Source organism: Leptopilina boulardi, unplaced genomic scaffold, assembly GCF_019393585.1.
Source record: "Leptopilina boulardi isolate dan_hultmark-lab unplaced genomic scaffold, ZJU_Lbou_2.1 LbouV2_337, whole genome shotgun sequence".
NCBI classification, from domain to species: domain Eukaryota; kingdom Metazoa; phylum Arthropoda; class Insecta; order Hymenoptera; family Figitidae; genus Leptopilina; species Leptopilina boulardi.
In genome coordinates this window covers 933,835-951,208 of record NW_026137904.1, presented here as the reverse complement: position 1 = coordinate 951,208, position 17,374 = coordinate 933,835, and the positions used below count along the sequence as shown (strand labels likewise).

General features: G+C 22.4%; 3 protein-coding genes across 4 annotated transcripts; 2 read left to right on the top strand and 1 right to left on the bottom strand.

Moving 5' to 3' along the window:
* Positions 1-69: 69 nt before the first annotated feature.
* Positions 70-2,282, top strand: LOC127285614 (gamma-glutamyl hydrolase A-like). Its single transcript, XM_051311722.1, has 9 exons — positions 70-231; positions 371-494; positions 569-619; positions 704-778; positions 857-1,011; positions 1,112-1,218; positions 1,295-1,523; positions 1,582-1,699; positions 1,847-2,282. The coding sequence occupies exons 1-9, from the start codon at positions 120-122 to the stop codon at positions 1,863-1,865; spliced, it is 990 nt and encodes a 329-aa protein (XP_051167679.1). The 5' UTR covers positions 70-119; the 3' UTR covers positions 1,866-2,282.
* Positions 2,197-4,864, top strand: LOC127285613 (gamma-glutamyl hydrolase A-like). 2 transcript variants are annotated; one of them, XM_051311720.1, is made up of 9 exons: positions 2,197-2,336; positions 2,992-3,048; positions 3,421-3,544; positions 3,633-3,683; positions 3,747-3,821; positions 3,903-4,057; positions 4,134-4,240; positions 4,309-4,537; positions 4,612-4,864. In XM_051311720.1, the coding sequence occupies exons 1-9, from the start codon at positions 2,210-2,212 to the stop codon at positions 4,740-4,742; spliced, it is 1,056 nt and encodes a 351-aa protein (XP_051167677.1). In that variant the 5' UTR covers positions 2,197-2,209; the 3' UTR covers positions 4,743-4,864. The 2 variants fall into 2 exon arrangements, with proteins under 2 accessions (XP_051167677.1, XP_051167678.1); XM_051311721.1 differs by lacking the exon at positions 2,197-2,336 and having other exon boundaries at positions 2,890-3,048; positions 4,612-4,850.
* An 8,414-nt stretch (positions 4,865-13,278) lies between these two features.
* Positions 13,279-14,559, bottom strand: LOC127285601 (putative protein TPRXL). The gene has a single exon (XM_051311702.1). It carries the CDS (start codon positions 14,345-14,347, stop codon positions 13,625-13,627), a length of 723 nt encoding a protein of 240 aa, XP_051167659.1. The 5' UTR covers positions 14,348-14,559; the 3' UTR covers positions 13,279-13,624.
* Positions 14,560-17,374: the final 2,815 nt, after the last annotated feature.

Genomic DNA, 17,374 nt, shown 5'->3' with positions numbered 1-17,374 from the left:
TTAAAAACAACACACAAGATGTTAATCAAGTTTTTAACGCTCGAATAAGATAAATTAAGCTAACCAACTGAATCAGAGACATTAGAGTTCAGTTCATTTTAGTCTGTCGAACTGTTAAGATGATTGTTAAATTTTGCAATTGTTTTTTCATAATATTTTTTATAATAGTGGCAGAAAGTTATGTTATCATTGAAAGACCAATTGAAAAAATTAATAACCAACCAATTATTGGTAAGTATAATTTTCTTTTTTATATTTCATTTATTTTTTTTTGTATATAATTTTTTTGTAAAATAATAAATAAATACCATTAATTTTATTTCAATAAAAAGTAATTAGCTAGAAATAATAAGAAAATAATAAATTTTAGGAATTTTATCACAAGAATTAATACCCGGATTGTATGAAAATTATACTAAATTATATAATAGTTATATAGCAGCTTCATATATAAAATTTGTTGAGGGAGCCGGAGCTCAAGCTGTTCCAATATGGTTAATATAATTTTTAAATAAAATAATCAATTTGTTGCAAAAAAAAAATTTAAATGGTATTTATTAATTTTTAGGATTGGACAAAATGATTCCTATTATGAGGATATAATGAGTAAAATTAATGGGTAAAAAAATATATTTGTTGTTACGAAATATTAAACCCAATGTAAAATTATTGAAATCAATTAATAATATAATTATTTTAATAGAATAATTTTCCCTGGCGGTGATGTCAATTTCAATTGTACCGATGGTTATGCTGACGCTGGTGAAAAAATTTACAAGTCAGCTTAATTATTATTATTATATCTATAATAAAATACAATTAAAAATAAATTTTTTTAATAAAATAATAATTACAGAATTGCCAAAAAATATAATAACAATGGAGATTATTTTCCAATTTTGGGAATTTGTTTAGGATTCGAATTATTAACTTATCTTACAGCTAATCGTGTCGAACATAGAGAAAATTGTTTTTCAGAATGTCAAGCAATTCCTCTCAATTTTACAGAAGGTATTATTAAAAAATTTTCCAAATCCCTTTTTTGGGAAAATTTTTATTTTTTTTTAATTTTTGTCTCAATAAAAATATAATTTTTTTTTCTTATTCGTAGATTTTAATAAAAGTTATATGTTCGGAAACACTCCGGAAAATGTAATCGAAATTTTAAAAACGGAAAATGTTACAGCCAATTATCACACATATTGTCTGACGAAAGCCGTAAGGAAAAACTATTTTTTAAATATACAATTTTGATGGCTAAATAGAACTTAATTTTTAGTTTAATTTGTTTCAGAATTTTGAAAAAGTTAATTTAACCAATTATTTGCGTATAATGTCATTGAATTACGATAAAAATGGTTTGGAATTCATATCAACAATTGAAGATAAAAAATATCCATTTTATGGACTACAATTTCATCCGGAAAAAAATGATTACGAATGGGCTAAAGGAAGAGGCATTCCTCATGGCAAAAATGCTACAATTATTCAACAATACTTTGCTAATTTCTTCATAAATGAAGGTAACATTTTTTTTTTTTTTTACTTTTTATTCACTAAAATCATTTATAATTTTTTCAGCTCGAAATAATCTGCATAAATTTAATGATAAAAATGAGGAGAAAAATACTTTGATCTATAACTATCCTGTAACATATACAGAAAAATCATTAATGATCGAAAGTTACTTTTTTAATAAAATGAAATAATTTTAATTATATTTTTTTTTAAATGTAATTTTTTAAAATATGTAATAATAAATAATATCTAATTTTTTTAAATATTGTAGATAATTTTTTTAACCATGTGTTTATACTTTTCACAAGATTGTATGAATGGTTGCCTATATGCACAAGATACTTTAAAATATAGTTCAAAATAATTTAATAATAATTACTATTCAATTAAATAATTATTATTTCTCTACCATTTCTAAGATAAGATTTTTTTTTTTAAATTGAGCAATTGACAAATTATTTATTAATTTAGAAAAAACAAACTATTTTTTATATTCCTCTTCAAGGTAAGTAGAATGATTCATTTGTTTTAAAAGTTTCTTATCATGTACGTGATGTTTTCAGATTTACAGTTTCAAACAATAACCAGTAAAGAAAATTTAAAATGCATTCTGATTTATATTTAAAATACAGTGACCAGTTGCTAAAAATAGTTAGTCTAAGTGAATGCAAAAGTTAGTAGTGAGACTCAAATGATTTTTCTACAAAAATTTTATTGCCAAATAAAATATTGTTTTCTTCTGTTAATAAAAAAATCTATCGACTTATTTGTGTACATAAAAAATACAAGTTTTTGCAAAAAATTTCATTTTAATAGCGGTAAGTATTCAAAAAATTATTATAAAGTGTAATAAAAAATTATTTTTCCTTTTTAATTAAAAAAAAAAAAATTCTTTGAATTTTTAATTTAAAATATCTCAGTTTTTTTAAAAAATATTTTGTTACAAATCATTTTTTCACCTTGCGTTTATACTTAACTTTCTACAAGTTTGTATGAATGGTTGCCTGTGCACAGGATAAAACAATAAATGCAAATTAATATATATATATTTTAATAAAAATTAATTTCAAAGTATAATTTAATTATAAATACCTAATAATTTTGTCATAATTTTTTATAAAAAAAAAATTAATTGAAATAGTTACAAAAAATGATTATATAAATATTTTTTACTGTATAGTAAATTAATAATCATCAAGTATATTTAAGTAGTTTAATTAAGTTTAATAAAAATATTTCTATAAAGTAAATAATATTTGTTAATAAAATATAAATTAATCATGTAATAAAAAAAAAATTGAGACAAATATTTTACAATTAAATCTCTGAGTGTTGGAAAAATTAACGAATCCCAGATGTAGAATTTTATTCACATCAATTCATATAATCATTTCGTTTGGAACAGTCGAGCAGTGACAATGAATTCTCATTTATTCATTTGCATTTTTTCACTAATTTTTATAACACTTGCAGAAAGTTATACAGTGTTAAGGAAATCGCCTCAATCAATTAATAATGAACCAATTATTGGTGAGTAAAAAATTTAATAATAATTATAATTTTATTATAATATAATAATAATTTATTATAAATAATAATTTATAATAATTATAATTTTATTATAATTGATACTTAAATAAATAAATAATTGTAATAAATAATTTATAAATTATTTTTTGTTATATTTTAATATTTATATATAACAATTAAGTTATTTTTATCTTGAAAAACAATTATCTAATTTTATGAAACATTTTTTTCTTACATAATTATTCAATTACCTAAGCTAAATAGCACGATAATTTTCAAGGAAGTTTATAACTTCCTAAAAACTATTCTACAATTTTAGTATTTATTATTAATTTTTTTTTTTTTTTTTCATTAAATAAATTATTATTACAGGAATTTTGAGTCAAGAAATTTCTTACAGTTTGAATAAGAAATATCCCAATCAATATAATAGTTACATAGCTGCTTCATATGTTAAATTTATTGAAGGAGCAGGCGGTAGATGTGTTCCAATATGGTTAGTAATTTTTCAAAATGGTAAATTGATTTTATTAATATTTTAATAATTAAAAATTATTAATTATTAATTTTTTATTATTTTCCAGGATTGGAAAAAATGATTCCTATTACGAGGATATAATGAGTAAAATTAACGGGTAAAAATATACAAAACTAATTAAATGAAATCATGTGTTATTTAATATTTTAATTTGTTTTAGAATACTTTTCCCAGGAGGATCAACTTATTTTAATCAAAAAAATGGTTATGCTGACGCCGGTGAAAAAATTTACAAGTAAACAAAATTCTATAATTTTTAAAAATATTTTATTTATTTTCTTAAACATTTGGATAATAACATTATCTTATCGTATAGAATTGCCAAAAGTTACAATGACAATGAAGATTATTTTCCTATCTTGGGGACATGTTTGGGTTTCGAATTGTTAACTTATCTTGCTGCTGATCGTGTGGAACATAGATCAAATTGTTCTTCTAATGCTCAAGCACTTCCTATAAAATTTACTTCAAGTAAATAAAATTTAATTCAAAAAAAAATTGTTTTATTATAGAAAAAAAAATTAATTAAAAATTACTTTCCACGCAGATTACAATCAGAGTCAAATGTTCAAAAATGCCCCGAAAAAGGTGCTTCAAATTCTCCAATTAGAAAATGTGACAGCTAATTTTCACAATTTTTGTGTCACAAAATCAGTAAGAAAATTTGATTTTATTTATGATAAATTAATTTTCTATTTAATAATCGAGTTTTTCCACCTCAGGATTTGAAAAAAGTTAACTTGACTGATGTATTCAATGTCATGTCATTAAATTACGATCAAAATGGTTTAGAATTTATATCGACTATTGAAGATAAAAAATATCCATTTTATGGACTACAATTTCATCCAGAAAAAAATGATTACGAATGGATTAGAGGAAAAAATATTCCACATGGAAATAATCCTACAATTGTAAATCAGTATTTTGCCAATTTTTTTGTTAATGAAGGTAAAAATATTGAATAGAAAAAATATTTTCGCAAATAATATAAAATTATTATTATAATTTGATTAATTTTTCAGCTCGAAAAAATTTGCATATTTTTCAAGATAAAAATGAAGAGATGAACAGTTTAATTTATAACTATCCTGTAACATATACTGGTTTGAAGAAATCATCATTTGTCCAATGCTACATGTTTAACACTAATTAAATTATTTTTATTTATTTAATTTCGAAAATAAAATATTTTCTATTATTTAAAAAAAAAATGAAATACTCGCCAAATGATGATTTAAAAATTTGTATTATAAAAAAAAAATAAAATAAATATAATTTTATATTTATAATATTCAAAAAAAATTGTTTATATAATTGTTTTTAATTATTATATTGTCAATAATTGAACAAATTTTCTTATCTCATTATTATTATATTATTATTATTATTATTATTATTATTATTATTATTATTATTATTATTATTACAACAGTAAAATGAAAATAAATTTTTTTTTCTTTATCAAATTTATATAAAATATAAAATTAATAAATAAAAAAAAGTATCCTTAATGTGTAGGTATGTTATAATTAAAATCTCAGCACGTGCTCTTTTTGACACGTGTCATTTCATATTGTGCGTTCAAGATGAAAATAATTTTTACACTCTTATACAGAATCTTAGAAAATGTAAAAGGAAATTTTTAATTAAAAATTGCATCCACATAAAAAACATTTATTGATAACTAATATTTTGTGATTTAAAATTTTCTATTTTAACCCGTATAAGTTTAAATAAATAAATATTATTAATCACATGAATTTCTTTCTTTTTAAATTAAATTTTTCTAAATAAATATAATTTTTCAAAAAATTTTCTACGCATTTATATTTGTTTCTTGTTAAATTTTTTTTTTTTTTTTTTTTAATTTTCTAAGTAAATCACTAATCATAAACTGTGTTATTTTAAAATAATATGATTTGCAATGTAACACCTACTCAATTTATTACTTATTTCTTATTATATTAACAGTCACGTTTATTGAATGTAAGTTCATTTATGGTTTCTTCTTCTTAAGAAGACAAAATATTTCAATTTTTTAAATCAATTACTACATTTCCATGAATATTGTCACGTTTTATTTTTTTTTATTACAGATAATATGATAGGGTGTTTTTTTTTCTTATTTTTACTAAGAAAAATTTATATAAATGATGGATTCTTAAAAAAAAATCAAATTCAAAATTTCGAAGAAAGAAATTCTTTCTTTGAATCATTCATTTTATTGACAGAAAAAAAAAAAATTTTCAGTATATATTGTCTTAAAAAAAAATTTCTATAATTAATAATACATTTTTATAATAAAAAGAAAAAACTTACAAAATTTAACGAAAAAATGTATTTTTTTTTCTCTACGCACGTTTAGAAAACGTTTATATGAGTGACGTCATTTGAATTTGCCCTTAAACCGAACTAAAGGCAAGGTGAAATAAAAATAATACCATTTTTTTCCCCCTTCCTCTATAAATATGAATCAGTGACATTTCGTAAATTATTTTCATTAACTCGCGCAACTTTCAATAAAAAGAAAAATTTTGTTATCTAAATAAAGAAAATTATAATAATTATATTAAAAAAAAGTCCTTAATAATTTAGAACATATATTATACATATATATATCAATGGAAATTATCAATTTTGCATTGACAGCAAGAAAAAAAGCTCAACTTGGAATCGGCTGATTCGAGGGAAATATGACGTTAAACACGTAGTCACAGACGAGGAAGATGAAAGAGGGGATATGATTCTGGACCAGTGCTCTAGTTCCAGTGCAATGCCCTCAACTTGGCACTACCCCAACTTTAGACTGCCCTCATTCCTCCACCTCGACTTTTCATTACGAACATCCCCTTAACTCTCTCACAGGGGCGTAGAATTTATTCTAAAGTGGGGAGAGAACATCATCCACCCTCTCTCACCCCTTCAACAACCCCTTACCCCCCTTTTGGCTTTGGTATACGTCATTTGGCATTGACTACAAAACGTTTGCACTATCGATTAGAAACCACCATTGTTGTAATGTACACGTCGATCGTGTCATTTTTTTACCCTTTTTTCTCTCGAAACTATAAATAATCATTGATTAATAATATTCATTTATAATAATAATTACATATATGAATTGTTTTTTTTTTCCTTTTCTTTCATTCAACTTTAACATTTAAGAATTTCTTCATTAGAATTATAATAATTTATACAAGATTTTTTTTTTAATTTTTAATTTTATTATTAAATTTTTAGAATTATTTATTAATATTATTTTTATAATAAAAATAATAATAATAATAATAATAATAATAATAATAATAGTAATAAAAAATAAATAATAATAATAATAATAATAATAATTTATACACGGAGAAAAATATTTACCTAAAACAACGAAACGTTTCACTATAGTAGCAAAAGATTTTACTTGTATCAGTTAAATCTTTTGCTATTCTAGTGAAACTTTTCGCTGTTTCAGATAAATATTTTTTTCCATGTATAATATTATTACCTATTAATAAAATTAAATTTTATTTATAATTAAAATTGTTACTAGTAAAAAAATCTTTATCTAAAACGCAGCGATATGTTTCACTAAAATAGCGAAAGTTTATTCGCTATTCTAGAGAAATATATCGCTATTCCAGAGAAACTTATTGCTGTTCTAGGCAAAGATTTTTTTTTTGCGTAAATTAATATTTGCCAGTTACTTAATAAATTTTTACTGTGAATGAAACATTTTTTTTTTAATTCAAAAAATTTAAAATAAAATTTATATAAATAATAATCTTTGTTTTTTTGCAGTGATTATTAGAGAATAACTATATAAATATTAATATAATGAGTGCGTTTATATATATATTTATTTATAAAATGGTTTGGCGCAATGTACAAAAGGGGTAAGGGCATTCGAGAGTTGGACCAGAACGGGGCGGAAGGACACTTCTCAATGACGAGAATGACGTCACGGCGTCAACATTGCCATTTGGTCTACTATAAATTTCACGTTTTTCTCGACCTCGATTTCATTTCTCCCTTGCACCTCTTCTTTTCCGTTTCAAACTTTTTTTCTTTTTCCATAAATGAAACGTTTTTCAAAAAAAGAATGCAATAAATGTTTTTTCAAAAAATTACAATTTCTTTTCAATGAACTCTTTTTTTGAAAACTTATTTAATTAACAACTTTGAAAGTTTGAATTTTTGTTTAATAAATGACGTCAAAAAAAGCTGGGAGGAAATTTTTATTTTTTTTGGGGGGGAACATATTTTTAACAGGTTTCATTTTTCTATTTAAAAAAAAAAAAAGTGAAAGAGGTAATAGAAGTAAAAAAAAACAGAACTTTGAATACGTATTCTATTGAAAAAATTAATTTTCTATGTAAATTATTATTTTCGCAGAAAAATTTTATTATTATTAAATTATTTATTGTCGTATCTTTATATCTTAATTAGTTTCTTCATCTGCCAAAGAAAAGATATATACATTTGTCTCAGAGTTAAATAAATTTTGAGTTAAAAACATTTTATTTGCTCTAAATAAAGTTTATTATTTTTTTTTATTAACTAAATAAATTTTTTTTATTTAAAACAAATAAAAAATATTTTTCTTTAATAAAATTTTATTTCTGTCTAAAATAATCGACCAAAAAAATATTTCTCTGTATTAATAATTAAGAATAAAAATATTAATTTCTCACTAACTATCCTTTTGAATAGAAAACAATTATTCAAAATTCCCGCGCAAATATTTTTGAATTCTAAACCAATAAAAAAATGAAATTTGTTTAAAAAAAAAGAGGAAAATAATAACAACAACAACCTTGAATAATAAATATAGTCAAAAGTTTACAACGTAGCCGGTGGAGGCTGAATAAGATATAGAAGGGATGGTTGAAACCTTCGGGAATCGGGCAACCTAAAATGTGATTGGTCAGAGTGAGGGAGAGAAAGAGGGAAAGAGAAGGGTTGCCTGGATTGGCGAAACTAGGTCAGCGAGATCCTGAATGGGGTTGATGCTGCAGTGACGTCATCTCAATGAATTGACTAGCATGCCGTGTGGCCTGCAGTTGTCTTACAACGTCGAATAGACTTTAAGTCTTTTATTAACTCTTTTTTTTTTTTAATCCTGTTGTGAAAAAAAAAATTTTCACATTAAAAATAATGAAAAAAAAAACTCAATATTTCAATTCTAAATTTTAAAATCAATTTTTCCAAGTTCAACAAAGTTTGGCTAAAATAAGCAAAAAATTTCCCTACACCAACCAAATATATATCACTGAATCAAATATTTGATTCTAAAATAAAAATTACCTAAATTTTTAAATTTAAATTAAAATTTTAAATTTCAAATCAAAATGGTTTTAATTGAATTAAAAAATAAAATAAAATAATTACGAAAACAAAAACCTCTCAATGATTTTTCTTTGCTGATACAATTTTTTTATTTTTTTTTTGCAAAAAAAGTATACAACAATGAATTCTTTTTTTTTCTTAGAGAATTATTATTTCAATTATATATGTGTCAAAAAGGAATATTACGTAAATCGTTGTAAAAATTTTATTGTAATTGTTAAATGGTATAATCAATGTGTGTCTGAGCGCAGAGGCTTTGACGTCAAGTATAATATAGAAGGACGTTTTCAAAATTAATCTCATTGAGCTGATTATATACATATATATATGGCTTTCAATTTCAATGAAGCATAAACTTTAAACATGACAAAAAAAATACTTTAAAAAAAAAATTAATTTTCTTAAAAATATTTTAATAAAAAAATAATATGAAATAAAATTTTTTTGTAAAAAATAATAATTTCCAAATTGACAGAAATAATTTTTTGTCCCAGTAAGTGAAAAACAATAAAATTAAACAATAGACTTAAATGTCCTTCGATAATGTTAGCTTATAGATATCCTATACTAAAAGGGTTGTTAGATCAACATCCTTTTTCTGATATATATATATACTCAGCTTGAGCTGTAACAAAGACAGGTGAACACATTAAGGTCAAGGATTATCCTTGACATTTAAATTGCCAATAAATAAAAATTTAATATTATTTTATTTAAATCGATTTTTTTAAAGGGAGATTATAAAAAAAATTAATACTACAGCTTGCCCTTTCTTTCAGAACGAGAAATAGCCAAAAGACACGAAAGTAATAAAATCAAAAAAAAAAAAAAATAATAATAATTGAAAATTTTTCAAAAAAAATAAGGATTTTAATTGAAAAACACAAAAAATTTTTAGTATGAAAAACGTATATTTTGAAACATACACATTTTTAACATACATAATATATAAAACATTCACACGTCTCATGTTCTGAAATTATAACTATTTAAAAATAAAACGGACATAAAATTTTTTTCTTTTGTATTGATAATAATTTTTATAAGGCCTTATAAATATTATTATCAAAAATTATAAGTTTCATAAAACATTTTCAATACAAAGTGTTGCTTATGTATTTTTTTTTCTTTTTCTTTTTTCTTTTTTTTTAAGAAAATTATTTCGAAAAGAAAAATTATTCATTCACACAGGGAAAAACTATAAAGGCACTATGTGGATCGCACATTCAAACTGCGATGAAATTCGTACTTAAAAAGCGTTTAGATCTTTGCCAAATTAATTTATATAATATTATCTACCTTCGCAACATTATTTTTTTTTTGTATAGTCTCATTAAAACTGTTACAAATATTCCACAAAACCAGCTCAAATTTTTTATCACAGTATTCACATGAGCAAAAATTGAAATTCTAAAATTTTATCAATGATTTTAGATTTATACATTTTTTTTTCTTTGAAATTGAAAAAAAAAGTTAATGCAATTTCTTCTATTAAAGAAATAATTACAAATTTTATTTTAAATACACTATTGTGAAATTTCGTCTGTAAAATTAAAAATATTTGAGCTGACTCTGTTACTTTCTTTATACATAATAAATATTGATATACATAAGTTACACACAAATCGATGCTAATAATTAATATATAATCCTAAGTTTCATATGGAAAATTTATAATTGACTTCTACTGTTGACTCTTAAAGCATTTCTCCTAATAAAGGATCTTTTAAAATAATTCACAGACTTTCAGTATAGATCGTACAATGTCTTATTTTTGACATATATATATATATATAACAGTAGACTCGAAGAATGTTATTTTGATATGGAAATTTTTTTTTTTATAATACGTTGATATTTTCGAATTTTTTTTCCAAATCCTTTTATAATCATTTATAGAAATAAATAACAGACAATATTTTATAATTAATATTAGATATGGATAGAAATTTTTTTTTTACCAATACAATTTTTATTTGATTTAAAAAAAATAGAAAAAAATTAATATAAATCTTTTTAATTGGTATTTTGATTACATAAATTAAAAAATAAAAATTATTTTTTATGATTAAGGGAATCGATTATTTTAATATTATTATTAAAGCATAAAACGTAGATTCCTCATAAAATGTTTCACATTTAAACAATTCCTCAAAGAATGTCGCATATTTATTATTTGTATAAACCCTGTCAATTCAGACTTCAATTTAATAGTTTTATGTACCCTAAAAAGAAAAAATTATTTGATTCAACTTACTGCCTTGCAAAAAAAATCATTTGACATTTTAAAATTGTTTTACTGCTTTTTACCTAAAAAAAAAAGTGTTCTTTAATAAAAATTTACTGAATAATTTTTTTTCTCATTCGATTAAAATGTCACCTGCTTCTTTTTTTTCAACTTTCCACGGCAGAACTAATGCATTAATTGACTTAATGAATATATTTATTATAGATATAAGTTTCAATTTTTTTTTCAACGAGATGATAAATTATTTTTCAGTGATTTTTTTCTTTTTTTTATAAATAATTTCAGGTTCAAACACTTGCATTCTTATAGAAGACAATGAGAATACTGTATTGTGTATATTATATATATATAGATTATAATATAATTATAACGACGCAGGGAATTTGGTTTTTTTTAAAATTCTGATATACTAAAAAATTGTTCTGAAAAAGCCTTCTTTTTAAAAAGGACAATTTTTTTTTTCTCGTAAAAATACTAAGCATTCATTTTTAAAGCAATTGATATTATATTATTATATAGGAAGATGCATGAAATTTTTTTTTGGCAATATATTTGATTAATAGATGAAATTTTCTCAATAAGATAATTTTTAATATTTCATCAGATAAGGAGGAATATTTCAAAGTTTTTTTTTTTCAAAGGAACTTATAAGCCCTAAAATTTTTGCCCTGATCAATGTTTTTTTTATATATATTAATATATGTAGGATTATTTGTAAATATTTCTGTATATTTTACAGGTGAACTTCCATATTTTGAAAAAATGTTAAAAAAAAATTTTTTAAATATCAAAAATTTTTAATGAAAATGTTTAAATTCTATCAGGAAAATTACTTAGAAGTTAATTAAATTAAAATTAATTCAACTATAAAAATTACAATTTAAGTCATTAATAATTTAAATTAATAATAATAATAATAATAATAATAATAATAATAGAAATAATAATATTAATAATAATTATAATAATTAATTTATTTAAATAAATAATTAAGGAATAGGAAAGAAAAATTAAGAGATACATAATTGGAAGTCCCCTGTGTGATAATATAATATACGTTAATTTATGTACTAATATTATCAATTTAATTATATACACACGTTTTAACGTATGTTAAATACTTCCGTAAAAACGCATTGAAAAATGTAGAAATGAGTTGCCTTAATTATAATTATTTCTATATTATATTATTTATATATATATTTTGGACTTTGAAAGAGGGAAAAGTACACTTCTCTTTGCAGATCAAAATCGTATCACTTTTATCGAATTGCAATAATTTATAATGTAATAATTAATGGCAACTTGTGGCATATGCCAAAAAGATGAATTTCTTTTTTTTTCCCCAAAAAATTGAAAGTATAGGCAGTTATCAATCGTAGTTTTTCAATCTTATATTTATAATTCTAATTTTTTTTTTTTTTTTTTTTTTTTTTGGTTAATAGTTTCGAGCGTTATTACATAAGATTAATATTCCCTTTGGGACAATTAGCTTTTATTTTGATCTAAAAATTTAATTTTTTTTGTCTAAATTATTAATTTTTTTTTCCATATATGACTTGTTTCATCAAAGAAGGCTTATTTTTCAATATCGAAACAAGTTTCTATTATTATTTTATAATAATTGTAGCCAAATATAATAATACACTGAAAAAAATGCATTTTATTCAAATATAAAATCGATTATCTGATTATTAGCAAATAAATAATTATTTAATTATTATTTTAGTCAATTAAATGGTAAAAAAAAATTTATTTGATTCAAATACTCGTTTACTATTATCAAAAAAAATATTTATTTGTATTAAATAATTATTATTTTAGTCAATTAAATTGTATTTATTTCAAATACATAAATTATTGGTTCAAATAAAATTTATTTGTTTCAATTAAATATTTATTTAACGATAGTCAAGTAGAGTATTTGAATCAACTTTTTTCGATTTTGTTTCAAATACAGAAATTGTTTCAAAAGTTAAAATTCTAAGAATTAAAAAAATTACTCATTATTAATGAAATCAATTAAAAATTACAATTTAATTAATATAATTGAGAGAAATCCAAATAAAAATTATTTATTTTGTAATAATCGATATTTTTTCAGTGTGATTATAATTTTCTATTAATATTAATTAATATAAGTTTTTATTAATTATTAATTAATATTTAATTTCTATCAATGTTAATTATTTTATGTGTTTTTAGAAGAAAAAATTCATTCACAGTAAAAAAATTTGAAAATCATTCGTCGAGTTGAATCGTTTCATCAAAAAAGCACCTAAAAATTTCCTAATAGGACACAGGGTCATTGCCCTTTCTACATTGTCCAGTACGAATTTCGCATGAGCAAAAGGGGGGAGGGGGGTGCAGTCAATAAAATATTGTGAAAATTTTTTTAATCAAAAATTAAAAAAAAAAAATTGTGGGTGATATTTTGAAACCACCTTTTATCGATATAATCCAATTGAATCTTGACATTTACAAGGCATGATTAGTTGATGATGATTTGTTGTTGTCGTCATTTTTGGAACTCTTTGTGTTGGTAGGCCTGATAGGCCTTTAACATAAGTATATGCAACTGGACTGCGAAGTATTCGTTTTGGACTTTTTTTCATGTGTTTTTTTTCTAATTTTTCAACGCGTCCACCACAACCCGATGATGATGATGATGATGATGACGATGATGATGATGTTGATATCTTGAGACTTTGTAATGCTTTACGTAATGTTGAAGAGGCCGATGGCCTTTGCAGGGAATCACTGTCGCTACTATGAGCGTCAGAGGGACTTTGCGAATGGAAGGGAGACTCGGCAGAAGGTCGCGACCTACAATCACTAGGACTCCAGGACCTAGATGATTTACCCCTGGAATTACGTTCGTTACTGCAATTTCGCCTCGAGAGCTTCTCTTGGGAGCGTGAGTTCGATGACCGACCTCGAAGCCGGTCCAAATAATGATGAGTGCGGGGAAATCTTCCTCCACCTTCATAAAATCGATTATCACCACTACCACGTTTTGATAGTCTTTCGGCACTTCCGGTACTACCACCGCTACTGCAACCACTGTCAGTCGAGCATTCATCATCTCTAAATTCAGCATTATGATTGCGATCATGATTATTATTTTGATGATGATGAGGCGGATCTGTCAATCTTGTTGACTCATCCATTTCGTTAATTTTTTTTTTTTTGCACAACAAAATTTTTTTTTCTGAGAAAAAAAAGTTATTTCATTTGGGGGTTTTTTTTTTAACACTCCTTTATTTTTTTTTTTTTTTGTAACTTTTCACTGTTCACATTTGAGGAAACAATTGTTTAAAGTTTATTTTTATTGGACCTCGAGCGAATATAATAAAGTAAGCTTGAGACGAATGCGCTTTGATTTGGAGCGCATACTGAGCCGGATGGGGTGGTTACGCATCCTTTTATATCTTCACCGATGCAGTTCGATGCGCATGACTCAAAAAAGGGGTGAGGGGTGGTCTTAAACATTTTTTTATTTTATTAATACAATTATTTTTTTGTCTTCTTTTTTTATAATTGTTCTACAATTTGTATATTAAAAAAAAAAATTATTTAAATGCCTCGATGCATTAAAAAAAATTTATTTGATTCAAATACTCAATTACTTGACAAATAAATATTTATTTATTTCAAATAATTATTATTTGAGTCAATTAAATCGTATTTATTTTGAATTATTGATTCAAATACAATTTATTTAAGTCAAATAAAAATTATTTGATTTAAGTAAATGTTTATTTGATAATAGTCGAGTATTTGAATCAAATAAATTTTTTTTGCGTGAGAATAAAATTTATTAACAAAAAAAAAATTTTCGTAAAACTGGAAATATAAAAAAGTAGTACAAAGAAACTAATCATAAATTTATTTAAAAAAAAAACAGAATCTAAAAATTGAAGCTTTGTTAAAATTTATTTATTTTCTTCAAATCCGAAAAGAAATAAATATTTATAAATATATTTTTCACGTGTTAAATACACATGTTCGGGAACCTTAGAAAAATACATTATTTGGCCAGGTGAAAAAGAAATTTTCTATTTTAAACTACTCGGAAAATAATTTTTTTTTTTCCCCTAAGGTTTCTAGTTTATATTTAATTTTTTTGAAAATTTCAATCTCGAATATCAATTTCTATCAAATTAATAATTAAATTAAATTTGAAATTAGAAAATTTTTATAAAAATAGGTTTCGTGTGCTTTATAAAAAATTTTATCGATACCCTGCAATCTATGACGTATATACACCATCTTGTGTTAGGTCGGTGACCTCAGGGGCGCGATCAATGTAACAGTTGCAGATCGGATGCTGAATTCTGCCGAATAAATTCACTCCGAAATAGATCAATATAATTTTATTATTTCTGTCCTAGATTTTATTTTTGAATTTTACGAGAGTCATATTTGATATTTCTTATATAAATTTAAGGATATATTTTTATTGACAACTACATTAAGGGGTGGGGTCCACAAATATAAAATTACACATCTTATATTTGTGGTTTTTATTATTATTTAATTATTAAAAATTTTTTTTAATATCTTATAGTTAAAAATTTTTATTTATCAAAATTTAATTAGAATTAGTTAAATTTTTAATTTTTTTTCAATTACTATTTAATATAATTTTTTTAAAATAAAATTTTTTATTGAAATTTTTTATCAATTTCTAGGATTAGCAAAAAATAAGTATTTTTTTAAGTAAATTTTTAATTTTTTTCAATTACTATTTAATATAATTTTTTTAAAATAAAATTTTGTATTGAAATTTTTTATCAATTTCTAGGATTAGCAAAAAATACGTATTTTTTAAAGTAAATTTTTAATTTTTTTCAATTACTATTTAATATAATTTTTTTAAAATAAAATTTTTTATTGAAATTTTTTATCAATTTCTAGGATTAGCAAAAAAAAAAGTAATGTGATCCAGAAAAATTTCCTCTTAATATAAAATTATTTTTTTTTTTAGATGAAGGAGATTTAATTTTTCTGTTTTTGAGTACATATATAGAGAAAAATTTCTTTTAATATAAAGAAAATATAATCAAGAGAATTTTCTTTAATTTAAAGTTACTTGAACCACATAGTGAGTAAATTGAACCTTAATTGAGAATAGAAAATATAATTTATATTTGACGGAGAGAAAAATTATTAAAAATTTAAAAATTAATTTTTTTTTGAATAATTTTTATAAATTTTTTTTTTTTATTGAAAATTAAGAATTTATTATAATTCAACTAAAAATTGATAATTAGAAAGTTATATTGTGTATATATAATCGATATGTGTGTGAAAGAAGATTCTCAAATCATTAAATTAATAAAACAATGAAAATTATCGGAGCGCAATGGTTACAGTGTGTGTATGTGAAATGGATGTGACATTACATAACAAAAGCTTGCGTTTTTATGTGTTGTTGATTATATAATCGGTTATGACATTGGTTGACAAAATCATAATTGCATCATTTTCATCTTTACGTAAAAAAAAAGAAAAAAAAAATTTTTTTTTCCCCTAATTGAAAACATTTAAATTTTCGCCTGGAAAAAACGAGGGGATTATTGTAAATAAAAAGAAAATATTGCGTTTTAAAAAAAAAAAATTGAATAAAAATTTTTTCAAAAGTATTTTGATGACAAAAATAATTTAGAAAACTGCGGGTTTTTTTTTTATTGCTAGGGTAAAAAAAGAAGAAATAATAACAGAATAAGAAAAAAATGATTAGTTGAAAGAAGAGCATATTTATAGTAAATATAGAAGGTTGTAATTTTAAAAAAAATTTAAGGGACATAATTAGAGAAAATGTTATAAGGGGTTAGTTAGATTACGTTCTCTTCTTTCAGACCACTTATTTATTCTGAAAGGCATCAGAAATCAAACTAACAATTTACGCTCCATCACGATGGGACTTTCAGGGTCGAGCGACGAACTTGATAATAAAATACTAATTCAATATAAGCCTGAGAAAAGGGATAATGAAAAAAAAAAAAAAAACATTGAAATTCTCCCTTTATAAAAATATTTCTATAATTAAATAACTTATTTTTCTATTTAAAAAAATAATTTTTTAAAAAATTCAAATTTAAAAATCCTTACAAAATTATTATAAATTAATTATAAATAAATATTAAAAATTGTATATAAAGAAACAAGGAATAAAGGGAAATAATTACGCA

Coding starts and splice junctions, on each gene's coding strand:
- LOC127285601 (XM_051311702.1), bottom strand. CDS start 14,347: ATGGATGAGTCAACAAGATTGACAGATCCGCCTCATCATCATCAAAAT.
- LOC127285614 (XM_051311722.1), top strand. CDS start 120: ATGATTGTTAAATTTTGCAATTGTTTTTTCATAATATTTTTTATAATA. Junction 620..703: donor ATAATGAGTAAAATTAATGG/GTAAAAAAATAT, acceptor TTATTTTAATAG/AATAATTTTCCCTGGCGGTG. Junction 779..856: donor GCTGGTGAAAAAATTTACAA/GTCAGCTTAATT, acceptor TAATAATTACAG/AATTGCCAAAAAATATAATA.
- LOC127285613 (XM_051311720.1), top strand. CDS start 2,210: ATGATTTTTCTACAAAAATTTTATTGCCAAATAAAATATTGTTTTCTT. Junction 3,822..3,902: donor GCCGGTGAAAAAATTTACAA/GTAAACAAAATT, acceptor CTTATCGTATAG/AATTGCCAAAAGTTACAATG. Junction 4,538..4,611: donor CAATTTTTTTGTTAATGAAG/GTAAAAATATTG, acceptor TTAATTTTTCAG/CTCGAAAAAATTTGCATATT.